This window comes from Bos taurus, chromosome 12 (genome assembly GCF_002263795.3).
Source record: "Bos taurus isolate L1 Dominette 01449 registration number 42190680 breed Hereford chromosome 12, ARS-UCD2.0, whole genome shotgun sequence".
In the NCBI taxonomy this organism is placed as follows: Eukaryota; Metazoa; Chordata; class Mammalia; order Artiodactyla; family Bovidae; genus Bos; species Bos taurus.
This window is the reverse complement of record NC_037339.1, coordinates 29,796,125-29,820,734: the sequence shown is the minus strand read 5'-3', so window position 1 is coordinate 29,820,734 and position 24,610 is coordinate 29,796,125. Positions and strand designations below refer to the sequence as shown.

Below are 24,610 nucleotides of genomic sequence, written 5' to 3'. Positions count from 1 at the left end.
TTAGCTGCTCAGCCGTGTTCAACTCTTTGGGACCCCATGGACTGTAGCCCACCAGGCTCCACTACCCATGGGATTCTGCAGACAAGAGTACTGGAGTGGGTTGCCATACCCCACTTCTCCAGGGGATCTTCCTGACCTAGGGATTGAACCCATGTCTCCTGCATTGCAGGCAGATTCTTTACCATCTGAGCCACAAGGAAGATTAAGAACACTTCATGAAAAAACTGATGTTTAAACATTACAAATGAGAATGAATATTCCATTCATGGAACACTAATGAGCAAATTTAGAGTGTGAAAGTTATCACTGCACAAATGAAGACATGTCACTTAGGGTAGAATGGCTGTCCTGAGTGTAGGCTTTACACTCTGATCAACTTCCTATGTGATCTTGTAAATTTACTTTACCTCATGGGTGGCAGCAGGTAGATGAACTCCACTGCCGGTGAGGGAGGGGACTGCTGCACATTGGTGTGCAGTGTGGTTGTCAGTTATCCACCCTACGTATGCAGGCCTTCTCCCTACCCAACCCTCAACACAGCCTCAGTTTTGTCCTAAGTTTCACTGCAGCAGTGTTTAGCCTACGATAAAGCCCACCCATACTGGAACCAGTTAAAATATTTTTATGTATGTATCTTTTTATAATGGGACTCAGTATTACCAACAGTGAAGTGGTTTACACCTGACCAAAAATTCCCTGGTGGTCCAGAGGTTAATAAAACTCCGTGTTTCCAATGTAGGGGGTGTAGGTTTGATCCCTGGTCAGGGAACTAGCTCCCACATGGCACATGGCCAGTCCAAAAGAGTATATGGAACACCTGACCATTTTTTCCAAATCCTCTGATACACAGAGCTTTAAAAGACACACACCACTTTCAGGAGAGAAAGGCTGGAAGAACCACCATATGAGTTTGTTTTTCTGGGTGGCAGATGAGTTATATTTAACTCTATAGTTTTTGTAATCAATATATGCTACTTTTTGATCAGGGTGGGGATCATTCTTATTTACAAAAGAAATAGCGTATGTAGGAAACAGCAAAGAAGTTGGGTTTTCAGTTTGTATCATGCTGCCCCCATCCCATTTTTAAATTAGTGACAAAACTGTTTAGAAATGACACCGTAAGATGAACTTTATTTTAAAGCTCATAAGAGGCTTCACAATATCAGTTACAAACAGAATCAATGTTTCTTCCACGGCGCACCTCCACATGACAACGCACTGTACAACGAGAGAGACTGTAAAGGTTTTGTTCTGCATGCTGCGAACACATTTCACTAGCTTTTGCTTTTAGTCAATGGATTTTTAATATAATTAATACCAAAGCAAAAGTCATATTCTATTGGACAGAATTAAATTTTAGAAAGCCCTTATGAAATCAGACTTAGTCTTGTTTATAAACATCCACACCCACACACATGCTGCAATGGAGAGCAAAATGCAAGAAAACTACCTTGGCAGGAACAAATGCTTAAAGAGTTTAATCACAGCCCTCTTGAACAAGCAGTACACTTTATTTTCTCCAAAGACAAAAGTCAATTTCATCCTCAGTGATGCAAATGGTAATACTGCACAGAAGCTTAGTATGAATTCACAATTCCACAGGAATCTGAAAGTTACCAAGGCAATTTTCCCTTTTAGGATCATAAAGACTACAGACTTAAGCTTCTTCTTTTTCCATATAATACACAAAATTTCCAAACATCCTTAAAAAAGAAAATATAAATAGTCTCAGTATGTCATGTAGAATCACATACTATGGCAAAAATATTTTATTAATTGAAGGACGAAATTAGTTTCATGTCATCTAGTCCAAGTCCATATTAATGGAACTCTTCTCGTTAGGGTAACATTCTCCATTCTGATGTGGAGGTTCAGCACTGAAATTGTTTTTGCCGTCTAAGTCCTCCTCCTTTTTATCAGTACTCGGGCCATTTGGAGTTCTTTCCAGTTTGGGCGATTCGATTTTTGGTTTGGGTTGTGTTACGACAGGTTCACAATTATTATTCAACTCCTAAGAAAGGAAAACAAAACTAATAATCAGGCTAACTCCAATGTTTTCAATTACTTTCCTACATACTTAAACCAGTATTTTTCAACCAACTCCAATCATACATATCTCAAAGACTTCTACCTGCTCAGTACATTTGCCTAAAACTATAGCTTGAAGCCTGATCTAGATATGTAAATATTCATCTACAATGTGTCAGGGACTTGCTAACTATTCAGTTTATTATTAACCCATTTACTCCTCATAGCAATTATTAAAAGGTATCAATGTTCTTGCCTGGAGAATCCCAGGGACGGGGGAGCCTGCTGGGCTGCCGTCTATGGGGTTGCACAGACTCGGACACGACTGAAGTGACTTAGCATCATCTCCTACAGAGGAGACGTTAAGTAACTTAACCTTAGGAACAGAAAAAGTAGTGAGCAAAGAGCTGGAATTCAAGCTTATAGCCCATGACCTCAAAGGCTCATGTTAACCATCTTTGTGTTTGAGTATTCTTCCAGACAGAGCGCCTTCCTTGGTTTTCTTACCAACTTCCTTCAAGCCTCATGAACTCAGCAAGACGGTCCCTGATAAAATACCAACCTGGGACTCCCCCCATCACCAAGTTTCCTAGTCCCTTTTGACTATTTTTTCCCCTTGGCATTTAACACAGTCTGATACCCTTCCATACTTATTTATCAGCAGGTGACCTCCACAGGAGTAGGGACTTTCCTTGTACACTGACAGTTTAACTCCTAGAACAACAGCTGGGCACATGGTAGAAGCTCAACAAATGTATTTGTTGAACTAAATGAAGAAATAGAAATTGGAAGAAACTTACAAGGCCTTCCCACATTTTGTAATATCAATAACGAACCATTAAGAAATCTGATCTTGGGATGAGGTAAAAAGATTTAGAAAAAATGGCTATTTTTAAGGTTCAAATCACTGCAACCAGAATCCCTAAGAAACCACAGCAGTAAACACTAGACAGTGACACTCACCTTTATTTTTGCTCTAATTTCCTGAGCACATACAACAGGATCTTGATCAAGACTCTTTTTAGCCTGAGCACTCATGACATTATTCATCCACTCCATCATTTCATTAACAGACTTCTCAACCTTTTTCATTTCAGACTCATCAATATGGTTGTATTTCTCATCCTAAATAGAAAAACATGGCCATTCTGTAGAATCAAGTATTTAACAGTAACTAACATCTAACTGGACCCAATTTTCCATGAAGTTCAAATCTATCAATAACTCCTCGTCTCACACACCAAAACCTAATTTCTGACTTAAGACCATTTGTTCACAATGAAGACTCCTCCACTTAAGCAGCAGCTTGTAAATCCAGGGTTCATGTCCTCACTGGGTACAGAGACTTACATTATTTCTAAAGTCAGCTGCTATCTTGGCATAGTGCTGCAGCCTCTGTCCTAGTTCTTCAAATATTTTCGGCCTTTCTTCAGCTTCTTGAAACCGAACTTTAATTGGAGTGCCGATTTTCTAAAACCAAATGTGATAAATTAATATTCGCAGTAATTATATTTTAGAAGTCTACAGTCTGAAACACAAGTACCACTTTCCAGAGGAGAGAAGCGCCTACCATTAATTCTTCCAGCTTGTCAACATACGCCTGCTTAGCCTGGTCCTCCCCTTCTTCATAGAGCCAGTTCTCAGTCTCTGTGAGCAACCTCAGAAACTTCTGATGATCCTACATACGGAACATGAAAATCAGTATTAGTGCCTACATTACTTTAAAAGCTTTCGTGACAGAACAGTCATCCTCAGAAGTATTCAGTATCAAGCTCATCTGATTTCCAGATGGCAAACCTGATTACCTGGATTCTCTTCACTGAAAAACATCAAGGTGCAAAAACATGCCACAGCTTGCTCTAGACAGTGTTTTACACAGAGGAGGGGGCTAGGCTTAGGCTAGTCTCTCTGCACCTAAGGATGTTTGAAAATCTGTGGTAAACTGCTCTTATGGACTTAAAATAAATTTTAGAAGTTCAACTTTGCACAATTTGACTAAAATGTCATCGTAGAAGAGCAATTTTCTTCCTATTCTCCGAAACAATTAGGTTTTGATTAGTAACTTCCTACTCACTTCCACAATCACCAAATACTGAAAGGGAACCAAGCCAAGTTGCTAGTTCAACCACTGCACACAACTGCCATTCCTAATGAACTCAGAAAGTATGTGGTTATACTCTAGCTGTAGGTTGAGTAAAGTTATACAAATCCACTCTGGATTTCTATAACTAGCCCAATTTTTCTCCAAGGCCCATCTTCCACAGACATGCTTCTGCTCTGGGATTTATGGTCCCTGACAAACTCTGGAATGACTGGATGAACAAGTCTTATGGATAAAGCAATGACAGAGCAACCAAGGCTCTGAGGTCTTTGAAAATAAGGATTTTCTCCTATTTATGCTTCTACCTCCCCAATAACTGTGATGTTGCAGACTATGAATAAAAGTGCTGACAAGTTCTTTCTTCAATGGTAGAGAGTAAAGTCACTAGGATAATCCAGTATAAAACTGCACACTGCTAGTTAGCCTCTCTCTCTTTCCATGACTCTGTTTATATGATTTCAAGTTATCTGTTTTCAAAAAGCTCAAGTTACACAATCTAGTAGAGATTTTAAATGTCAAATTTGGTATTAAGCACTTCAAAGTGAGATTATCTGAATAAACACAGCCCTAAACACACCTGTTCGCATATGAACTTTTCGTATGGTCCACACAGCTTGTCCCTGAACTCGTACACATACTCCTCCACCGCATTCTTAGCGTCGTTTCTCTCCTTTTCCAATTTATCCTGCATTATCATCTTACCCTGTCCAGAAACAGAAAAGGTTAATTCCCATCTTCTGCTAAATGCAACTGAATTTTAACTATTTAGATTCTGGAATTAATAAAGTCAACAATTATACACCCCCTCAACCAAAAATCAGTTTTAATAGTTCTAATTTATATCTCATAAGATTCTTCCAACAATTCCTATGAAGTTCTTCATCTTCTAAACACACAGAATGAGGGTTTTTTTGTTTTTAACATTATATAATAAATTTTAGAGGGCTTCCCAGGTGGCACTAGTGGTAAAGAATCCACCTGCCAATGCAGGAGATGCAAGCGATGCAGGTTCGATCCCTGGGTTGGGATGATCCCCTGGACCAGGAAGTGGCAACCCACTCCAGTATTCTTGGGAAATCTCATGGACAGAGAAACCTGGCAGGCTACAGCCCATGGGGCCACAAAGAGTTGGACACAACTGAACGCAATACATTATGTAACTTTCACAATTCAGATTAACATTAAGGGAACAAAAATTATCTACTGTTTTTATACAATTTTGTTTGTTTTATGTAGTTACATGGTTGTTTCCTACTGGGATTAATACTGACCAATGTGTAACGGCCACACAATTTTGCCACCACATTACTGGTGCTAATGGTAAAGAGCCCGCCTGCCAATGTAGGAGACACAAGGAACGCAGGTTCAATCCCTTGGTCGGGAAGATCCCCTGGAGGAGGAAACGGCAACCCACTCCAGTATTCTCTCCTGGAGAACTCCACGGACAGAGGAGCCGGGCGGGCTACAGTCCATGGGGTCGCAAAGACTCAAGACAGGACTGAAGGTACTTAGCATGCACAAACATATTATTTATCAAACGGAAACAGGGGTTTATTATTAAATTTCTAAACACAATAGTCCCATCTCAGTAAAGGAAAACAGAGTTTCAATCATTTCACCTATCCAAACTACAGAGAAGTACAATGTATTTTAACAGAAATATTTAGTGTGGCCTGACATACCAATGGTATTGTGCTCTGTGCTAGAAGATACCAGCACTCAATTGCTTCACAAGAACCTGGGCAATCAATTTTACACCAAGCAGAATGATCTATGATACAGATTTCTTTAATAAAGTTGCAAAAATATTAGGGGGAAAAAAACTTGCTAAAAATATTTAACTAAAAACCATTAGTTTTTGGTTTCATTCTGCCCCTAAAAGTTGTATAAAAGAATTATAGCCATTTACCTAACAGGGCCAAACAAATAAATATATTCCAAAATAAAAATATTTAAGTGAGGTAATTACCTCTGTTTCAATATACATGTTCAGAAGGTCTTTCCCTAACTGCCAGACCAAGTTGGCTTCAATAGGCAACTCAACATTCACCACCTTTATTTTGGGTTTTTTAGCTTCTGGAGGTTGGTCAACTTTCTTCTCATTAGCCTTGGGAAGAGGGGTTAAAAAAAAGAAAAGAAAAGAAAAGAAAAATTCTTAAATAGTTCTTGAATAACAGAAATATCCCTATCATACTTACTGAGGACTCAGGCAAAAGTGAAATCCCTAAAATCATAAAGCTGCAAGAATGTGTAAAATCATCTACCTCCTACCCACCCATCCATTTTAAATCAGGGCTGCAATCACACTTATACCTGCCATACTTCCCCCTTCAGGAATTCACCAGAACATTTTTCATCTCAAATTTAATCTCTCTGGCTAAAGCTTTTCTTCACAGGTCCTTAACTTTCTAATCCCTTTAAGCGATGTTTGCAACTTGGCAAAGTCAAAAATACTATTAAATTACCACTTCTTTAAATTATAGTCTATAATCTAATAGTAACCACAGATAAGACTCTGACCAGCTGCTAAGCATGTCAGGATCAACTCTATTCCTGTAATATATATTTGAATCCCTATATTCCAGCTACAATTATCAGTACACTGATGAGTGCCTTTTAAAATTCCCTGAATTTGGATATTATATACACACACATATATGTGTGTGTATACATCCATCTCCTTATTTCTACTATCTGCCTTTGAGTTGTACCACTTCTCATAAGCAACTCTGCAAGGTCAAAGAAAAGTTTTTACAGTCTTAGAACAGTAAATGGAATGATGTAGCAAACACTATGTTTACTGTTAAGTTTTTCCAAAATACGTAAATACAGGGCTAAAGAAGTAAGTATCTCCTATGGCCTTTAATTTTCCAAGATGTTCTTAGCATTTTCATTTCTGCAGGTTCTTCTAGACACAAATGACAAACAGCACAACTTTAGTGAACTCAGCTGTAGACCAGATGAGGAGAAACCAAGGGGCATGTAACATGCACCCTGACTGGCTGCGATGGTAAAACAGCAACGGACGAGCCCACGAGGCACGACAGGAACTGACACTAGGTAGCGTGGGGGAGTCATGAAGGATGCTAAAATTTCAGACCCTCTATAAAAGAAACTGGGACTTGAAAGAGGCTCAATGGCTTGACAATCACAAGGACAGAGACTGTTTTTCAGACGTGTTTTCCAGGCTTCTGTTTCTGAGTTCCTGAGAGATCACTTGTCTGTGAAGTGCTCAGAGCTGGGTCACGAGGAGGATCCTGTCAGCCAGCCTGCCGCATCCCTGTCTTCTCCCCTCCAGTGAGCACGAGAACTCCCCCACCACCCCCACAGTATACTGTGCATGCTCTGGGGTCACGAAACCCAAGAAAGAGAAGTGACACCTACACCTGGCAGAAACACAGGCGTGCAACAGATACCGAGAGTCAAATGGATGACAGCCACAGGTATGGAGGTTAAGTTGGGATAAGACTCGCAGTACAACATTAAACCAACTGCTGACAAAACCAACGTATCACAAAACGGATCCGACATGGCATGGACAAGGGACACTCCAAGGGGGTGTGTGGTAACGCCCCAACGGGCTTGGCACTAGTGGTCCCACGTACAGCTAGGAACAGGAGACGCCACCCAGGGTCGTGTTCTAACAGGTATGGAGCCCACTGGCAGGAGCCAGTCAGTGCTCAGCACTAGGTGAAGGGGATGAACACTGAAGTTAAGGAGCCATCGCTGCCGGACCATCCACACCCAGCTCTTCAAGAGCAGGCGGCAGCTTCTCTGAGAAATCAGAATCAGGACCCCCGAGGGGATCAGTCAGGGCATGGGAGCTTAAAACCAGATACTTTTACTAAGAGTAACATGTATTTGGACTGCAATGGACCATTCGGTAATTCATTTGAAGGTAAAGAATTCTATCCTCAGAATGAGAGAAAACCAAACTTCTAATGAAAGACTAATTTACATGCAACCTGCACAAAGAACGAAGTTCTGCAAAGCACAGATCTGGAGTAACAATGGAAACTTATTACCAGATCGTTGTAATTAGTTTATATAAATTTGACAGGCAATTTAAGAGGAGAAAAAAGTTGTACTAGACTCCTATAGCCCATGTATTTATCATCGGATGACTTCGAGTGAAAACCCATCAGCAGCACTGACACGTGTCTCTTTCGGACGCTGGCACTGCAGGCACCTGCAGCACTAGACAAGACAGCAAAAGCTGCGCATCCGCCCCTGGGTGCCTGGAGTGGCAGTTACTCAAGAGAAGCTTTCAGGTCCAAAAAGTAGAAGAGTTCAGCTGGAGTACCTCTCACTGGTTTCAGTTGAAAAACACAGAAAATTAACAGGAGAGAAAAAATCCTACATAGAATAAGGTAACTTGGTGCTTGCTCTTGAAACTGCAGATTGAATGATATCATTAACGATCACAGGTTGCAACATTGTCTAATGGAATGAACTAGAAGAGTCACTCACTTTGTCAGCATCTGGGATTTTGTTTTCTTCTGAGGTAAGTTCAGGTGAAGGGGGAGACTGTGAGGTTTGATGACCATCAGTTTGTACCTGGGGCTGTGTTCCAGCTTCATTGTTGTCTTGCTGGATATTTTTCTGAAATGAAAGCCCAGGCACAAAGGATGTAGAAAGCAGGTGTACTTGTATAAACTGAAAGGTTACAGGGCACCAAAGACAGTACACGCAATTTCCGAAGTCTTAACAGGTGGGGGGAAAAGATACTGAATAAAGCATAACGAACAAGTATTTGAAAACTTCTTAGATATTGTAAACCTGTAAGAAATTCTTTGAATGATAACAGTTAGTAGTTAAATAACACAAGTAGTAGGCATTCTGACTGATGTGATGACAACATCTCTCCTTCAAGAAGCTCCCCTCTAGCACTGCAGAGACATTAATTCTCAAAAGCAAATAGGTTTACTCCAGGCCTCTCCCAAAAATAAGCTCCCAAAACCTAACTTCACCAGCGGCCATCACACATCTCAACATATCCGCCTGTCAGTGGACTGAGGAGTTATATAAAATAGCCAACAATCCATCACCTGGGAGCTCATCACTCCAGTTTAGAGACGGAAGACCCTCTCTGTCTCCACTCTCTTTCCGTGACCCAACAGTCTACACCTCAAAAAAATCCCAGGAAAAGAACAAATGCTACATGTTAGTGGATGCCTCAATCCCCCAGTAAATCAGAGCTTGTTATGATCTTATCCCATCTTAGGGAGAAGCCTAAAGCATTCTAACTTTAATGACTGAAGTCTCTCATTAATTTTCTTCCAGATCTCATTAATTTTCTTCCAGAGTCTCAAGATCCTAAGGCAGACACTGAAGTACCAGAAGCAAGGCATTGCTGGTGTATATACATCTAAAAGGTACTAAGAGATTGGATACAACAGGCATTAGAATAATGGTGTCTGTAGCCAGATGAGAAAGCACTGGTGTGTGGCACTGGTCATTTAATTCATTACACTGAAGTTTCTCCTGATGAGAACAAAGCTAAGGCTCAGATGCTCCTGTTCCTTAAATGTTCTAGGAATGGTCACAGTGGTTAACAGTTCTCTGACCACAGGGATGTCACACTTGCTCATAGGAACTAAAACACTGTAACCGCCTACCTTACCTCTTCATTTAAGCTATTTCTGGTTACTGTCTAGAAGTAAACTGTAAGAGCTCATCTATTTTAAAGTTTCTTAAAATTCTTTGGTTGACCATGCAAAACTAGCACTTAGGCTAATAGAAGTCCAGTTAACATCATGAAGAATTAACAACTTTCTAAACTCTAGTCGGATACTGCACTTCCTTCCTCTCACAACCCAGAAAACCATGTAACTACAAACAAGTTAGAAAATACCAAAACTGATTTTTGCCATATGACTAAAAAACAAACCAAACAAAAAAAGTTTTAATATCTGCTATATATTTCAATGAACAGTTCTTTAGTCTTTTATTTCTTAATCATCATCAATCAGCATTTGACTTCTCAATGTGTGGCCTAGGTCTTAAAAAATATAATTCCAAGAAACTTTGCCCACTCTGAATCGAATTGTCACATGCTGGTTCAAATAAAGCTACACAGAATTTAATCACAGTCCACCAAACGCCAGGCTGTACATTACCATCATCTAGTAATCGCTACTGTCATCATTAATGAAAATTTTAATTATCATGAAGAAAAATACACTTTAATCTTTTCCTACCCATCTCTTCAGGCTTAGAATTAAGTCAACTATATATTCAATCTCAAAGGCTTACCTACAAACTTACCTCGGCATCTGGGTTTTCTGGTGGCCTCTGATTCTGACAGTCCATGTCGGCTTCAAGAGAAGACACTTCGTTCTCCTCGGCTGGGATCTTCTCCACCATAGACGCTGTAGAGATGGTGAAAATGCCATGGGTATTGACTCGTACTTTGACTTTCACTCGAGATTTTTCTCCATCCTTCTGTGCTGAAACATTCTGAACAATGAAGCGGCCTACAGCAAAAAGAAATCGACAATTTCAGAACCAAATCTAAATCTATCACGCAGACAAATGCTAAGAAAGACTGCGATTCCAAAATTCCATTTTCTCTACCAAGTGAGTTAGGCTTAAGTCCTTTAGTGTATACCAGAAATATAACCTTTTAAAATAGACTCATAAGTACAGTTTACTTATAATACTTGGGATTAGTCTTAAAATGCCATGAAACCTTCCAAGGCAAGGGCACTCTCACGACTTTCTATTTAACACTTCTGACACAGACACTGTGTGAGACACAGACCAGCCATCCTCGCCTCCCCCTACCCCACTTTACAGGGGAGCACAACCTCAACATGAAAATCCCAAGTATACGGCAAATGGTATCAAGCGCTTGCCTCATTCTGATTCTGTAGGAACTTCAGGGTAGGGTATACTGTTTTCTGACTGATCTAAACATTTTCTTCTGTTTCAAATAGGAGAGGTGAGATAAAACCTGTTACCAAAGCCTAAAATTATGATGCACTACAGAGCAGTTCCAGAGCATGACCGAGTAGAAATCAAGAGTGGTGACTCTGACCCAGACTTCCTGGGCTTGAATCTTGGCCCTGTGATGGCTGTAAGTTACTTCATCTATGCTTCTTTGAGTTCATAAGGGTTTATGGTGAGCACTTACTACGGAACCAAGTGCTACGTGTTAGTTATCACCTCTACCAACAGTATTGTTACTACAAATACCACTGAAAAAAACGAAGTGTTTTGAACCTATTATGTGCAAAGCGCTACATGGGATTTAATAGTCTTGTATTTAAAGTCCTGTTTACACAAACACACAGAAAGTTAGATTTATTTACTAGGTCAGTGAAATAGGTTGGAATAGACCTTCATTAATTATCAAATCACTAGGTTCAGGAAGTAACTGTCGTAAGATCCAGTTAAAGAAACAGCATTAACCAGAGGGTACTCAAGATGACTCACAGGAGAGATATGTAAGATGGCTCTGTAAGTCTGTGCAGGCTTTTCAGTTTTGGTGACAAAACGGCTAAAGAGCTTAGATTTTATCCTCCGTTGAATGAGGACTATAATTCAGCCTGTCAAAATTTTAGTCTAGTCTATATTCAATGATTAAACTCTCTATCAACAAATACAAGAAAAAATTATTTTAAAATATAAAACCCTCCTGTGTCAGAACATTTTCAGTTTTAAGGATTAAGAAAGAAAACATAACTGGCCAGGTCAGACTCCTTCCAACAATTTCACTATGAAACGGTGCTGGGCAAAGGCGAGTCCCAACAGGCCCTAGCAATACTAGCATTTTACTTGGGAAAAGAGATACAAGAAGATGCCTGTAGGTCTCTCACAGATTTTCAGTGTCACTTTGGGCCAAAATAGATGGACAGTGTCAAACTTCTCAAAGAAAAATGTACCCAAAAAATGTATTAAAAAAAAAGATTACAATACAAAGGTAGCTTTCGGAGATAGTTTCAACGGTTTCCAAGCCAGGTTTTAAACTGAAGTAATGTTCTGCAAGTAACATTTCACTCAGAGGAAAGGTTAATACTAAAAGTAGGTGATAATCTTCAAGTACAGATTGTATCAGAAAAGGAAAAATACTCAAGTGTCCACACACACACAAGTCATTTCATCTCTTTAGGCCAGTTTAGTCATGAATAAAAGAAGAGACTTCCCCATCTTCATTATTCCAAATTGAAACCGTCCTCACATTTTCAGTTATGTTCCACTTCACGTTTTCACTGCATTCCACTCAACACTGCTGAGAGCAGAGTGTTTAAGTTGGTACACTAAATCTTCAAAAGCATAAATACAATTAATTGCTTACCTATTTTTGCTTCTGGATATGGAACTCCTTGAGGATCAGAATAGAAAGCTTCCAGCTCAAAAGGCCCACTTCTTAAGAACGTGAGAACTTTGGAGAAAGGAGCAGCGTGGTTTCTACTGAACACTTCATGGACACTAGGAGCAAAGCAAAGGTACTCAGGACTTCCAGGGTTCCAGCTCACCGTGCTACACCAACAGAACACAACCTAAAAGCTGTATCAACCCCATCTCACCAGGCATAACCCAAAGTGAGAGAAGTAGTTTGGTAAGTTTGATTGCTAAAAGACCTCAGTTAATCAAACACTCTACCGTCAATGTCATACGTTCATTTTTTTAATATATATTAAAACCAAGTATCTGAATATTATTTTCTCCTACTTACCCTTCAGCATCTTCTGAATCGTGGCTCCAGACCAGAGATATTGGGAAAGGAACTGCATCAGTGACAGAAAATTCTCTAACTTTAAATGCTGGGGAAAGGATTGCACACTTAAAAAAGAAAAAGAAAAAGAGATTATCATGAGCACATGAAAAATTTCACTCAGCTTCTAACATAAAGATCAATTCAAACAGGATGGGTAGGTTCAAATTCAAAACTGCTCACAGTGTATATATATATGTCTTATTCATAAAGTATCATCCAAACACTAGATCTAAAGATAAATAACAGGGGCATTCACTAGATAAAAGAGAAATAACACAACAAATCATCCAACACTGGAAGATCCTTGTGTCCCCACAGCCTTATTGATTTATTGAAAAGTAACTCCCTGGTGGTGTCTAACTGGGCACAGGACTCTGCCAGGATGAGATCAAGCAGAAGTGGTTTGAGGAATGACTCCCAGAGAAGATGCGAAGATGGTACCTGCAGCGCACACCCTCTGGCCACTGCTTCATCTGCATTGAGCGTTGTGCTGACATCTTTTCCAAAGAATTTGGCGATTTTTTCTTTCACGGCTGGAATTCGTGTAGTGCCTCCAACTATCTCGACAGCACTCACATCCTCTACTTTGAGCTGAGTTTGTTCCATCAACAAATAAAGGGGAACTTCTATCTTCTGCAGTAAGTCAGCACAGAGCTCTTCAAATTGTGCCCTTAGCAGTTAAGAGGAAAACGTTAAGAAAACTGATCTTAAGGCCAATATCCTGTCCTACTTTTTAAATAATTCTTATCAACCCAACAAACTTTTTTCTTCTCAGACACCCTGAATTCCACATGGGCCAGGTTTAGCCATACCATAATTAATAACTTTTTTCCCTAAAAATACACAAAATCCAGATGCAGGAGGGAGAATGAAAAGAAAATGAGTAACTACAGAAGAAATCACTTTTAAGATTTCCATTTTTAGTCCTTAATGTTTTATGTGATCCCATTTTCATTACAAGACATTTTTGGCCCAGAAATAATACTAAAAAGACTTCACTATGAGAACACTTAGCACAGATCTTCTTAAAAACCCTCTTTGCAGAAGCAATTCTAGTTCTAATGATGCTGACAGTCTTTCCGGTAGTACAATCTTGAAATGTGGGCCAAGGCTCAGAAGACCTCAGTTAGAACTGACACCCGGACTAGAGTTTCAGCAAGAAGTTCCTTCTATTTAATTTGTCAGAATTTGAGACACACCTGTTCATCTTTCCAGAAACGTCTTTGTCATTCATGAAGCACTCGATGTTCAGTGGTAGGTCTGTGCTGTTAGAGCTCATCAGCTTTTTCAATTTTTCACACTCCTGATACAGACGAAGGAGTGCTCGAATTTTGGATTTTGCATCCAACTTGTACTTAGTTTTAAATTCTGCACAAAAATATTCCACTAACTTTGCATCGAAGTTTTTTCCTCCTAAGAAAGGATCAAAAGCTGTTCCCAGTACCTAATTTAGTTAAAACAACAAATAATCTGGTTATTTTCAATCATATTTGTAACCAAAAATTTAAATGTTGCTAACTCAATCAAAGACTAATAGGCTCAAAATTTCTATTTAAACTACAACATGAAACCCAAGTCAATTAGGATGTATGTCATTATAAAATCCAAATGAAATGCTACATCTCTATGATATTTTTAATTCTAATGATTACATAGAAGATAATCTTAGAAAGTTTTTCTTTCCTAAGCAAGAAAAATTAAGAGCGTGCTAAGACAACTGCATTGTCTTTATGGAGATCAACCTTAGGAACAATTCTCTGTTAATAGCTTTATCCCAAACTCTTCATTACCCAAGAAGCTCAGTAGCTTAAAGTAACAACAATTGTCACACATTACTATCTGGGTCACTTAGTTCCAATTTATGACCTTACCTTCAATTTTCCCTTGTTAAAGGCACAGGCAGAGACTTGAAAAGCTGAATGCCCCATATCAACAAAAACCACTATTCGAGGTTTCTCATCCAGGCTTGGGAGATCCTGCTTATAAATTCCATAATTCAAAGCAACTAAAAGGAAATTAGTATGTTTCAATACTTTGGTTCACATTCTTTCAGTAATTTCATAGTTACTGATATAATTACACATGCAGGGAACCTGACTATATTTCGACCAGTTCAAGGTGAACACATTTCTTTTATATCTGACTTCATACTTCATCCCTTTTAAATACATGAAGAGATGTGACAGAGAAGACATGTGTAATACAAAAACAATGGCATGTAAACCACAAGAAACCACACACAGACAGTATCAGACTCGTTACACAATACTTACATTTGAACCACAACCTGCTAGGAGACGGCTTATCCAAAAAAATTTAAGAATTTAATGTATAACTATACCAACTACAGTTCCTACCAACTGGATTCAAGGCAAATAACTGATCTACCTTAAACAGTCTATGGTTTGCTTTTTATGAATTTTGAAACCACTGTGGATATTCAAGAACACATCTTTATCAATACTTTAAGAATCCTTAAAATATCTATTAAAAATATGCTAAACAAAGTCTTATTTGCTTTGCTTGAATACACTAGGGTGTAACTGACTTTGAGTCCATCCTTAATCACAATTAACTGACACCGGCGCTAATGAACACTTTGCTCCCCATCGACTCATTCCTAGCAAAGTGCCCAGCAAACGGCACGGCTTAAATCAACATCTGACATAAGAGAAACGACCGACTCCCAACTACCAACAATTGGGAAACATATGAGGGGAAAAAAAGTTTTCCACTAAATCAATAGTTGAGGTAGTTCTAAAACCCCATAATAAGGTTGTGGGAAAACTTGTTTCTCAACTATAAAACCAATGTAAGGAAATAAAAACACTAAACCCAACACAACTAATTCAAAAGATTAAAAACATATATACACAAGTGTTTCCTAATGAAAACAGATTCATCCATTTGACAAAGTTCCAACTTCTGATTAAAACAAGCATCTGAAAGACTAGAACTTTTGCTTTCAAATCTGTTTTTTAATAGGTGGTATTTCTACATGAAGTGTTTGATAACAGGACCACGTGTGTCTTAACTTTAGTTTCAACAGTATGTTAACTTTTATACAAAAACAGTTTTTTTCTTACCAGCTGTCATGTCATTCATGAGTCTTAAGCAGTTTAAGCCAACAATCTGCGCAGCATCTAAGACAGATCGCCTCTCAGCATCTGTGAAGAAAGAAGGGACCTGCAAACAAGAAGGGAAAAAACTTTAACTTACCTAGAAAACCAAAATACATACAAATCCCTCACAACCACCAGCAATCAATTCACAATAGTCCAGCTAAACAGGTGCCTAGCCATGTCATGAAAGAGAAGAAGGACTTTAGATTAAGTTTCTGGCGAGTTCTTTAACTTTAAGAAACAGTAACTACTTTTGAGAAGATTGCCCTAAAATTTTAAGTATCAGGTTTATTATAACCAAATTTTAACCTGAAATAAAAACTAATCAAGATATTCATAAGATATATTACCAATTCTTTAAATCTAACAAAGTTTTACATTTAAGTGGAAGAAATACTACTTCTAAAGTGGTCGTATTTCTACTGACATTTGGAAATTATTCTGCTAAGTCATCATCAAATGTAATTACACTATAAAGACTACAGAAATTTAAAGATAATACAAAGTTAATTCTAGCCACTGCCCTTTGATTTGCTATTCGTTGGATTTAAGCATTAGTAGATGGGGTACCTGTTAATTCAGCAGACCTGAATTAAGGTTACAAAAATGCAACTTTTTTTGTCAAAGCCTATTGATTTTTTTAAGAGGAAGAACAAAAAGCAGCTCAAGGGATAGTTTCTAACGGTGCTGTCTTCTACCTAGATGAACCCTTTTGATCACTTTCTAGGACACCATTTTAACTAGCACATTCTTCCAGAAGAGCATCTAATAATACATTCACATTATCACTTAACTGGAAAGTACCTAAGAAAAAACTTGGTACAGGAGCTTCCACATTTTATCCCTAAGTATCTATAAATGCTTCGGAAAGAGTGCCAAGAGCAAAGGTCTCTGCTCACCTTTCCAATCAGAACCCTACTTTCTGCAGTTTTCCATATGAGGTTATTTAAAGGGAAGTGGGGGAGGAGGAAGGACCACTGACTCAAAACTATAACTTTGTGCTAAGTCACTTCAGTCATGTCTGACTCTGTGGACTGTAGCCCGCCAGGCTCCTCTGTCCATGGGGTTCTCCAGGCAAGAATACTGGAGTGGGTTGCCATGCCCTCCTCCAAGGGATCTTCCTGATCCAGGGATTGAACCCACGTATACTGCAGTAGCTGGTGGGTTCTTTACCACTAGCGCCACCTGGGAAGCCCCTCTCTAACAGCATTTCTCCAAGATATTCCTTTAGTAGAACACTTTCTGTCCTACAAGAGAAACTTCAGCCTTTCTGCCTCTCTTATCTCAGGATTCTCTCATATCCCAAGGTGCATGACCATAAAGGCTCCTGATGGGTCTGGGCAGGTCACCCTGCCAATAAAAGAGGGTTCCTGTCCACTGTAAATCCTCCTGAAAAACTTAATTATCAACTGTCCATTGAAGTAGTGAGTTTACCAATGCTAAAAACCTGGGTTCTGTCACTACTGGTTGGTTACATTTTATTTTTAAAGATATTTTTTATGTGGATCATTTTTATTTTTTATTTTAATAAAATATTCTATTTAACCCAACGTATCCAAAATATTTCATATTCTTTATTTTATATTAACTCTTCAAAAGCTGGTGTGTATTTTATGCATACAGCACATCTCAGTTTTGACTAGCTCCTTCTCAAGTGCTCAGAAGCCATGTGTGGCCACTGGCTACCATACTAGAGAATACAGATTTAGAATCCTAGTAATTTAAGGATATAAGAACCTTAAAGTCATTTAATCTTTACCATAATAAACTTCTGATTTTCACCACATGAAAATTCTAACCCAGAAGAATAAGTAAGTTACTGACTCAGGTCAAATGTTAAGTTCTCTTTTCAGAGTACATTACCCCATAATTTTTCCATTTATTGGACATCTTTAGGGACCATCAGGCATATCACCATTTGTGAAGTATATACTGGAAGACTTGATAAAATTCTGCTAGCAGTTCAAAAACATTTAAGGCATGAAATCTTAATTTTGAGTGATGTAGACCATTTTTAAAGTCTTCACTGAATCTGTTACAATACTGCTTCTGTTTTAGGTTTCGGCTTTCTGGCCTTTAGGCATGTAGGATCTTAGCTCACAGAACCTGCACCCTCTGTGCTGGAAGGTGAAATCCCAACCGCTGACCGCCAGGGGAGTCCCTAGGTAAAAGTACTGCTCACCAAGAACTCACTGGTTCCCATGTGTGGGTGAAATCTCTCATGGATGTATACAATTGTCTCTCAATACGGTGACTAACTTTTCAGAACATCCTCCAACTTGATCGGCCAGTCTATATTTTCAAAAAGCCCAACAGGAGATTTTGATATGCACCACCACACAAAAAACTTTGCAACTTCTGGCTAAAGATAGCATTCAAACCTACTCTGCAATGCTGCTCAACACTGCAGTGATACAGTGCAGCAGAATTCTGATCTCTGGTAGTAGAACAGCTTTCACACGTTTAATACTAAAAAGTAACACGAAGAAGGCAAATTAAAATACAACACATTGCCTTGCTGAATTCTACTTACTGAAATAACACAATCTGTTACTGGCTTCTTGAGGTTGTTTTCAGCAGTTTCTTTTAACTTAGTCAACAGCATGGCTGTGATCTGCTCCACACTGAACAGATGTTCTTCATCCATGTACATCACCTGTGTTGAGGAAAGAAAATGCTCTCATTACTGCAGTCCTCAAAGCTACACGCTACTAATATTAATGTCCAAACATCATTACATATTCTCTTCCAGAAAACCTTTATCGTTTTGGCTGTTTAAAAGGAGGAAAGGGAAAAAGAAAGAGAAAGTGGATAGCAAAGCAAAGCAGAAGGAAAAAAGAAATATTCTTGCCCAGAGATGAAGAGGAGAAACGAAGCTGGGCACGTTTTCCCTACCCAAAGTACTAGACCAAGCACTCTAGACAGCAGTGGAGTCCCAATCTCACCGAAGAGATGAATCACGGAGACAAACATGATTTTGTGTAGATCATAAGACAGGAATGCCTCTGTAGTTTAAAAAAAGGTTTCTGCTTGTATTACACTAGAGCTCTCCAAACAACTGCGAACGAGCTACAGTGAACAGACTGCTTTTGATACGACAACACAATTTAGATTTCTTTAGACACCAGAAATTCTACATTTTTCTAATTGCCAAGATGTTATAAGAAACACAAACTAAGTTTTATAGCAGTATATACCATCCGAGTTAATTCTTCAAGGATGATTTAAACATAGACCCATAGTTTAAGAAAAACCAGATAAAAAATAAAAGACCACCTTGTCCAATTAGAGAAACCGAGTTAAATACTTACTAAGAATTAAGTACTTTTCTCTGTAGATGAACTGAACAGTTTCTTAGTAAGGAATCTAATGTTGTTCAATTAAATTACCTTTATTCCAACTCCACCATTTTTCATTGGAACCAGATCGTAACTTAAGTTTTCCTTCTCCTTTTGAATGAAGGGGTCATTGAATGCTCGGCCATGAAACCTCTTAAAATTAGACACTGTATTGTTTGCATGAGTGATTTGCTGGAAAAGAAAAAAAAAATTAAATTCTAATTTCAACATCTATCACTAGCTATAGCAATTAAAAAGCAAGTCACTTGTTCAACTCAAATCACCAGGATATAAGTAACTTGCCCAAGAGCCCTGAATTTCTCCACCAATGAATACACTTTATTTTCTCTCCTTTTCCTACAGAAATGCCAGGAGGGAAGCAGTGAGAGGAATACACACACAGGCTTCCAAATCTGCAAGATGAACTCAAAGGTAATGAAACTATCAACTAAAACTCTGAACAAGCCCCAAGAACTTTATGTATCACTTTATTTCATTCCTTTTCTCCCACTGAACTTGTTTTATACCTAACGAATAACTGAAAAAGGGTAATTAGAAAGCCCTAGAGTCCAATCACGTTTTTCTAAAAAGGAGTTAAGTGTTATAGTCTATTAAGTCGCTAAGTGGCCAGGATAAGTTATTCTGAGCCACAAAATGTATGGATTGCTACTTTTCCTATCAATAGCATGGAATATTAATAATCTATACCAAAAAGCAGAAAAGGTAATGATAGACAGTGGTTCCATGGTGTAAGGCTGAGCACTCTGGACTCTGAAAAGGTAAGGATAATTCAGTTTCCATATGAGGAAATGCTTTCAACTAACTGTAGGTATTTTTTATGGTTAGGCTCTGGATATACAAAAGTCACACTTGATAGCATACTTCACTCAAAGATGTCAGCAGTGGGAATCTTATTTAAAGCACAAAAATAATTACAATAAAAGATGGAAAACTAAGACTTCTAAAGTGACTAGTTTGCGAACAGCAAAACAGTTCACTGTTTACTTCTGTCTCTGATCTACTTCTTATAAAGGGGAAAAATACAGCTTGGCAACACAAGCTTTCAAATAATATGGAATATTTCAAACAATGGAGATTCTGGAACTGAGATGACAGATGTCTAGTACCCTACAGGCTAGATCGAAGCCTCAGTGGATTCTCCTTGTGTAACAATGCAGTGGCTCTCAGGTCTGGGATGTGAGTCTTCTCTACAGCCAGCCAGGGAGGCTGCTACCTCACCAGTCTCTCCCTTCTGAGTAGGTCACTCTGAGTGGCATGCCCATTTCTCTTCCCTGCTCTTTTCTTTCATTCCTCTCTTCCAACCAGCCGTGACACAGAATTCCAGCGTTTATTAGAGTTTTGTTTCCTTTGTAGCAATACTATTTTTTGTATTTAAAAGAATTTTTCAACCTTTTTTTAATTATGTAAATCTGATGTATAACCTTGTGTAGGTTTAAGGTATACAAAGCATGTTTACTCTGGTATGCTTACATATATAGGACTGCTTTCAGTCCCCTTCTTAGATTTTCATATTTATTTTTTCTCCCTAACCCCCAAAATTCGTTATAATGTGAGCCCTAAATGGGAGTCACATAGGTAAATTGTCAAGTCCTCTTAATAAGTAAAATTAATTCCAATAACTTATTTAGCCTAATATATCTAAAATACTGTCATTTCAACATGTACTCATTGTAGAAAACTGATGAAATGCTTTTTTTATTTCATTTTAAGCCTTCAAAATTGCATATATTTCATACTCTGCATTTTAACCCAGATTTTAGGCACATCTCAAGTGCTCAAGAACCGTATTTAATGGCTACTCTATAGGATACCACAGGCCTAGACAACAAGTTCTCCTTAATTACTAAGTAACTTGAAAATGCTCTTAAACAACAGAACTTCTTAGAAGTTCCTTCTATAAAAGGAATCTTTAACTCTTAAATGAGTATCATGAGAAACTTCACATGAAAGAATTTCATGTACCTCATTTTAAAAAATCAAATGTCTTAGAAAATAGGATACACATTAAAAACTAAGGTTGGAGAATTACAGAGTTAAAGTATATCTTATTCAATAAAACAAAAGGAAGAGAAAAGGAAAATAAGGATGTAAGGGTTCATAAGTGGAGTAGGAAATGGCAACCCACTCCAGTATTCTTGCTTGGAAAATTCCATAGACACAGAAGCCTGACCGGCTACAGTTGATGGGGTTGCAAAGAGTAGGACATGACTGAGCGACTGAACATACATGCAAGGGCTCATGAGAATTACTTGCATTATAGTCCACAAACTCAAAAACAGATAGGCTCAGGTATTTCATATTCTTTTATGTTTCTGAGATTTTATTTTTAAAACGTCTTCTTTTAAAAATGATCAGAATCCTCTTGAACATACCTGACTTTTGGCTGCAACTCCAATTGTTCTGTTTTTTGATCCAAATGATATGACTGATCTAGAAAAGATGAAAAAAGCCCATGTTTCACAAATGTTTCTTAACTGACACGAGGAAAATTCTATATATTTCCATTTTTAGGCAAGGGGGACACAATTTAGCACAAGTTTGGAGTCTAAAGCTTTGGTCAGCTCCTCTATGAGGGCCCAACTTAACTGCTCCTCTGAGAATCCTATTAGTGGCCGCCATACTCCCACTACTCCAACCCCAGCTCCCACTCCAGACTGCTCAAGGCTCAGAGGACATTTTCCAAGAGCACAAGTACCAGCATAATTCTCCAGGCCCCAATGGTTAGGAAGTGGACATTTACTCTGAAAATGATTTGAACAGTTACAGTGTATTATTATTAACTTGGTCCTAGACACCACTGACAAAAATATGGCAGTTACCAACTTCATAGAAATCTAAACATCACTATCCTACCTACTGCTGTTCTAATAAGCCATTTGACTCTTCAGAAAATTTTTATATAACGAGAAACAAGTGGGCCTCAATTATGCTTCCGGAATTTAAAAGCACAAAAGAGGGTCCTATACAGAAGACTCTACTTGAGCAAGTCAAGTAAAAATGATGCAGAGCAAGTACCACAACAGAACCAAGTACAAATGCTGAGCAAAATGACTGAATAATCAGTGACATTTTAAGTCAGCTTTTAAGAGATGAAGTGACTTGTAACTGAAATAGCCTTCAGAGCAGTGGGAACAGAATGGCAGCACAGAGCAGAGACAAGCACAAGAGTCTTGTCAGAAGGATGGAAGTGAATTAGGTTTCAGATTAGAAGGCGGAAAAAGAGTAACTGCCATAGGAGCAAAGTGGGAATACATTGAGGGCATTAAATACCAAGCCGAATCAAATTCAAATTTGCTATAATAGAGACATCTCAGACCTAAATCATCTGAGCAGGTGCTAAATAGCCTCCGAAAAGCCAGAGAACTGTTGGGGCAAAGGCTGGACCTTTAAGATACCTTCTGAAAACAGTCACTCCCAATTCAAAGCAAATATACAGTTGGCCGACTAATTTACTCATTTTCCAAGGGGAGAATAAAATTAATTTCACCAAACAAATTAATAGTAGCCAATGCAGTTGAGTCAAACATCTATTACATAAAATATTAAACTCCAATACTGCCCTCCGCTTGTATTTTTTGAGAGACACATCTGTCATCTTTAGTTTCACAGTGATCTCTATAACCACAAATACAAATTTTTTCCTGCAATAGCTTTGCTTCCTTTTATTGGACGAAAGAGAACAAAGATATAAACTGCCCCTAGGCATGAAAACCTGAGATTCTTTTTCCTTACTATATACTCCAATCAGAGACGTTGGCACAGCTAAAGAAGACTGTAGATTTATAAAAAGGTTGATGCATGAGATGCTTAAGGAATAAGTCTTCCTATTGGTACTGACACTGTCTCTGGGTATTTTCTCATTTCCATTCACTTTTATAAATGTTCATCTGCACTCAAATATTGATAGAAGCCCAGTCATTTCACCTCTAGGCTCAATGCTTCATTCCTTATACATTATATTCAAAAATTAAGACCCTCTCCAAAAAAAGTTGCTTTTTAAAACGTTACCCTTTGCCCACCCCATGCCGCTGTAGAATATACCGTTTAATTCAGTGACAACATCCAGTTCTAGTGCACAAGTGTGCAATTTTTATTTTCTCTTATTTAAGCTGTGCAAAATTAAAAAAAAAAAAAAAAACTAGAACACGATTCCTCTATAATGGCTTTCATAAAACGAGCAAAAAGATCATTTACATCTTTCACTAATGATCCGAGCGTAAGAAGATACACTCATCTATCAGAGCAGTGAGTCTGTGGTCGCTAACAACAATCCACTGGCTCACAGCACAAGCAGCAGCACACAGGCTCTGGAAGCTTCCAGCTCATTTCGAGATTCACAATGCGGAAGAAAAGGCTCGGCAGCCCCAGCTCTGCGGTGCGCAAAGACAGGCTAGGAAAGAGGGGGACGAGCTGGGGGCGGCTCAGCCAGCTCCGAGAAGCCGGGTGGGGAAACGGGGGCGGCCGCGGAAAGAGCTGGCAGAGACTTCTCGCCAAGAAAAGGGAGCCAAGTCTCCGGCTTGGCCCCCGACCGGCTCCCAGGAGGAAGCCCGCCCGAAGTGACCACCCCGGGGAGACTCGATCCTCGGGCTTCCCTTGGCCCCCGCAAATCCCAGACACCCCGTCTCCGATATGCGGCTGCAGGCGCCCTCCCCTACCCGGCGACCAGGCAGCCCGCATCCCGATCCCCACTGAGGGGAGCACCGCTCCCAACACCGCGCTCCGTTTGCCGCCGGCGTTCCGCGGCCAACCACAAGCCTGGGTTCCCCGGGACCCCCAGCACCCGCCGGCTGCCCCCCCTATCAGGCTCCCACTTACGGGGTGCATCGATCGCTGAACTCGTTGGCGATGGTCTCGATGCCCCCTGCCCGGGCCACCGCGATATAGCAGCTCTGCGAGCCCACGTCCAGCCCCACCACCGACATGGCCGGCTCTCGGTCCGCCTCCTCCTCGGCTCTGTATGAGTCTGGGTCTGCGTCCTCCTGGCCGCCGCTTCCTGCCCCGGCCGCGCTCGGCTCCCGTGGGGTCCGCTCCTGTCACGCGAACGGACGGACACACGGACAGTCTGCCGGTCTGGCGCCTCCGGCTTCCCGGGGACAGTGGTGGTTCGCAGAGCAGTAACCACAGGAGAAGGCGGCGCTCGGTGTCCGCGAGTCGCTCCGCAGCTCGGGCTGCCGGCCCGGATATTCCGCCGCTCGCTCACCGGCGCGCCGCTGAACTACCGACCCAGAAGGGGAGGTCCCAGAGCCTCAGCCTTATGTATCTCACTGATCGGAACTTT

The 24,610-nt window shown here is 39.6% G+C and overlaps 1 protein-coding gene across 2 annotated transcripts; it reads right to left on the bottom strand.

Moving 5' to 3' along the window:
- Positions 1–1,103: 1,103 nt before the first annotated feature.
- HSPH1 (heat shock protein family H (Hsp110) member 1) lies at positions 1,104–24,576 on the bottom strand. Of its 2 annotated transcripts, NM_001075302.1 has the most exons (18): positions 24,148–24,576; positions 21,705–21,762; positions 19,363–19,503; positions 18,507–18,629; positions 15,938–16,037; positions 14,723–14,856; positions 14,051–14,295; positions 13,293–13,521; positions 12,810–12,916; positions 12,429–12,562; positions 10,397–10,605; positions 8,600–8,731; positions 6,099–6,236; positions 4,707–4,832; positions 3,599–3,706; positions 3,379–3,498; positions 2,992–3,153; positions 1,104–2,011 (listed from the first exon to the last, which is right to left on the bottom strand). In NM_001075302.1, exons 1-18 carry the CDS (start codon positions 24,252–24,254, stop codon positions 1,805–1,807), a joined length of 2,580 nt encoding a protein of 859 aa, NP_001068770.1. In that variant the 5' UTR covers positions 24,255–24,576; the 3' UTR covers positions 1,104–1,804. The 2 variants fall into 2 exon arrangements, with proteins under 2 accessions (NP_001068770.1, XP_005213633.1); XM_005213576.5 differs by lacking the exon at positions 8,600–8,731 and having other exon boundaries at positions 24,148–24,557.
- Between the last annotated feature and the right edge of the window lie 34 nt (positions 24,577–24,610).

What these genes read in the sequence shown, in the direction of transcription:
- HSPH1 (NM_001075302.1), bottom strand. Translation starts at nt 24,254, where the DNA reads ATGTCGGTGGTGGGGCTGGACGTGGGCTCGCAGAGCTGCTATATCGCG. An exon ending in TAACAGATTGTGTTATTTCA is followed by an intron (nt 16,038 to 18,506) that starts GTAAGTAGAATT and finishes TCTTGTTTGCAG; the next exon opens with GTCCCTTCTTTCTTCACAGA. An exon ending in ACATGTATATTGAAACAGAG is followed by an intron (nt 4,833 to 6,098) that starts GTAATTACCTCA and finishes GTTTCTGGACAG; the next exon opens with GGTAAGATGATAATGCAGGA.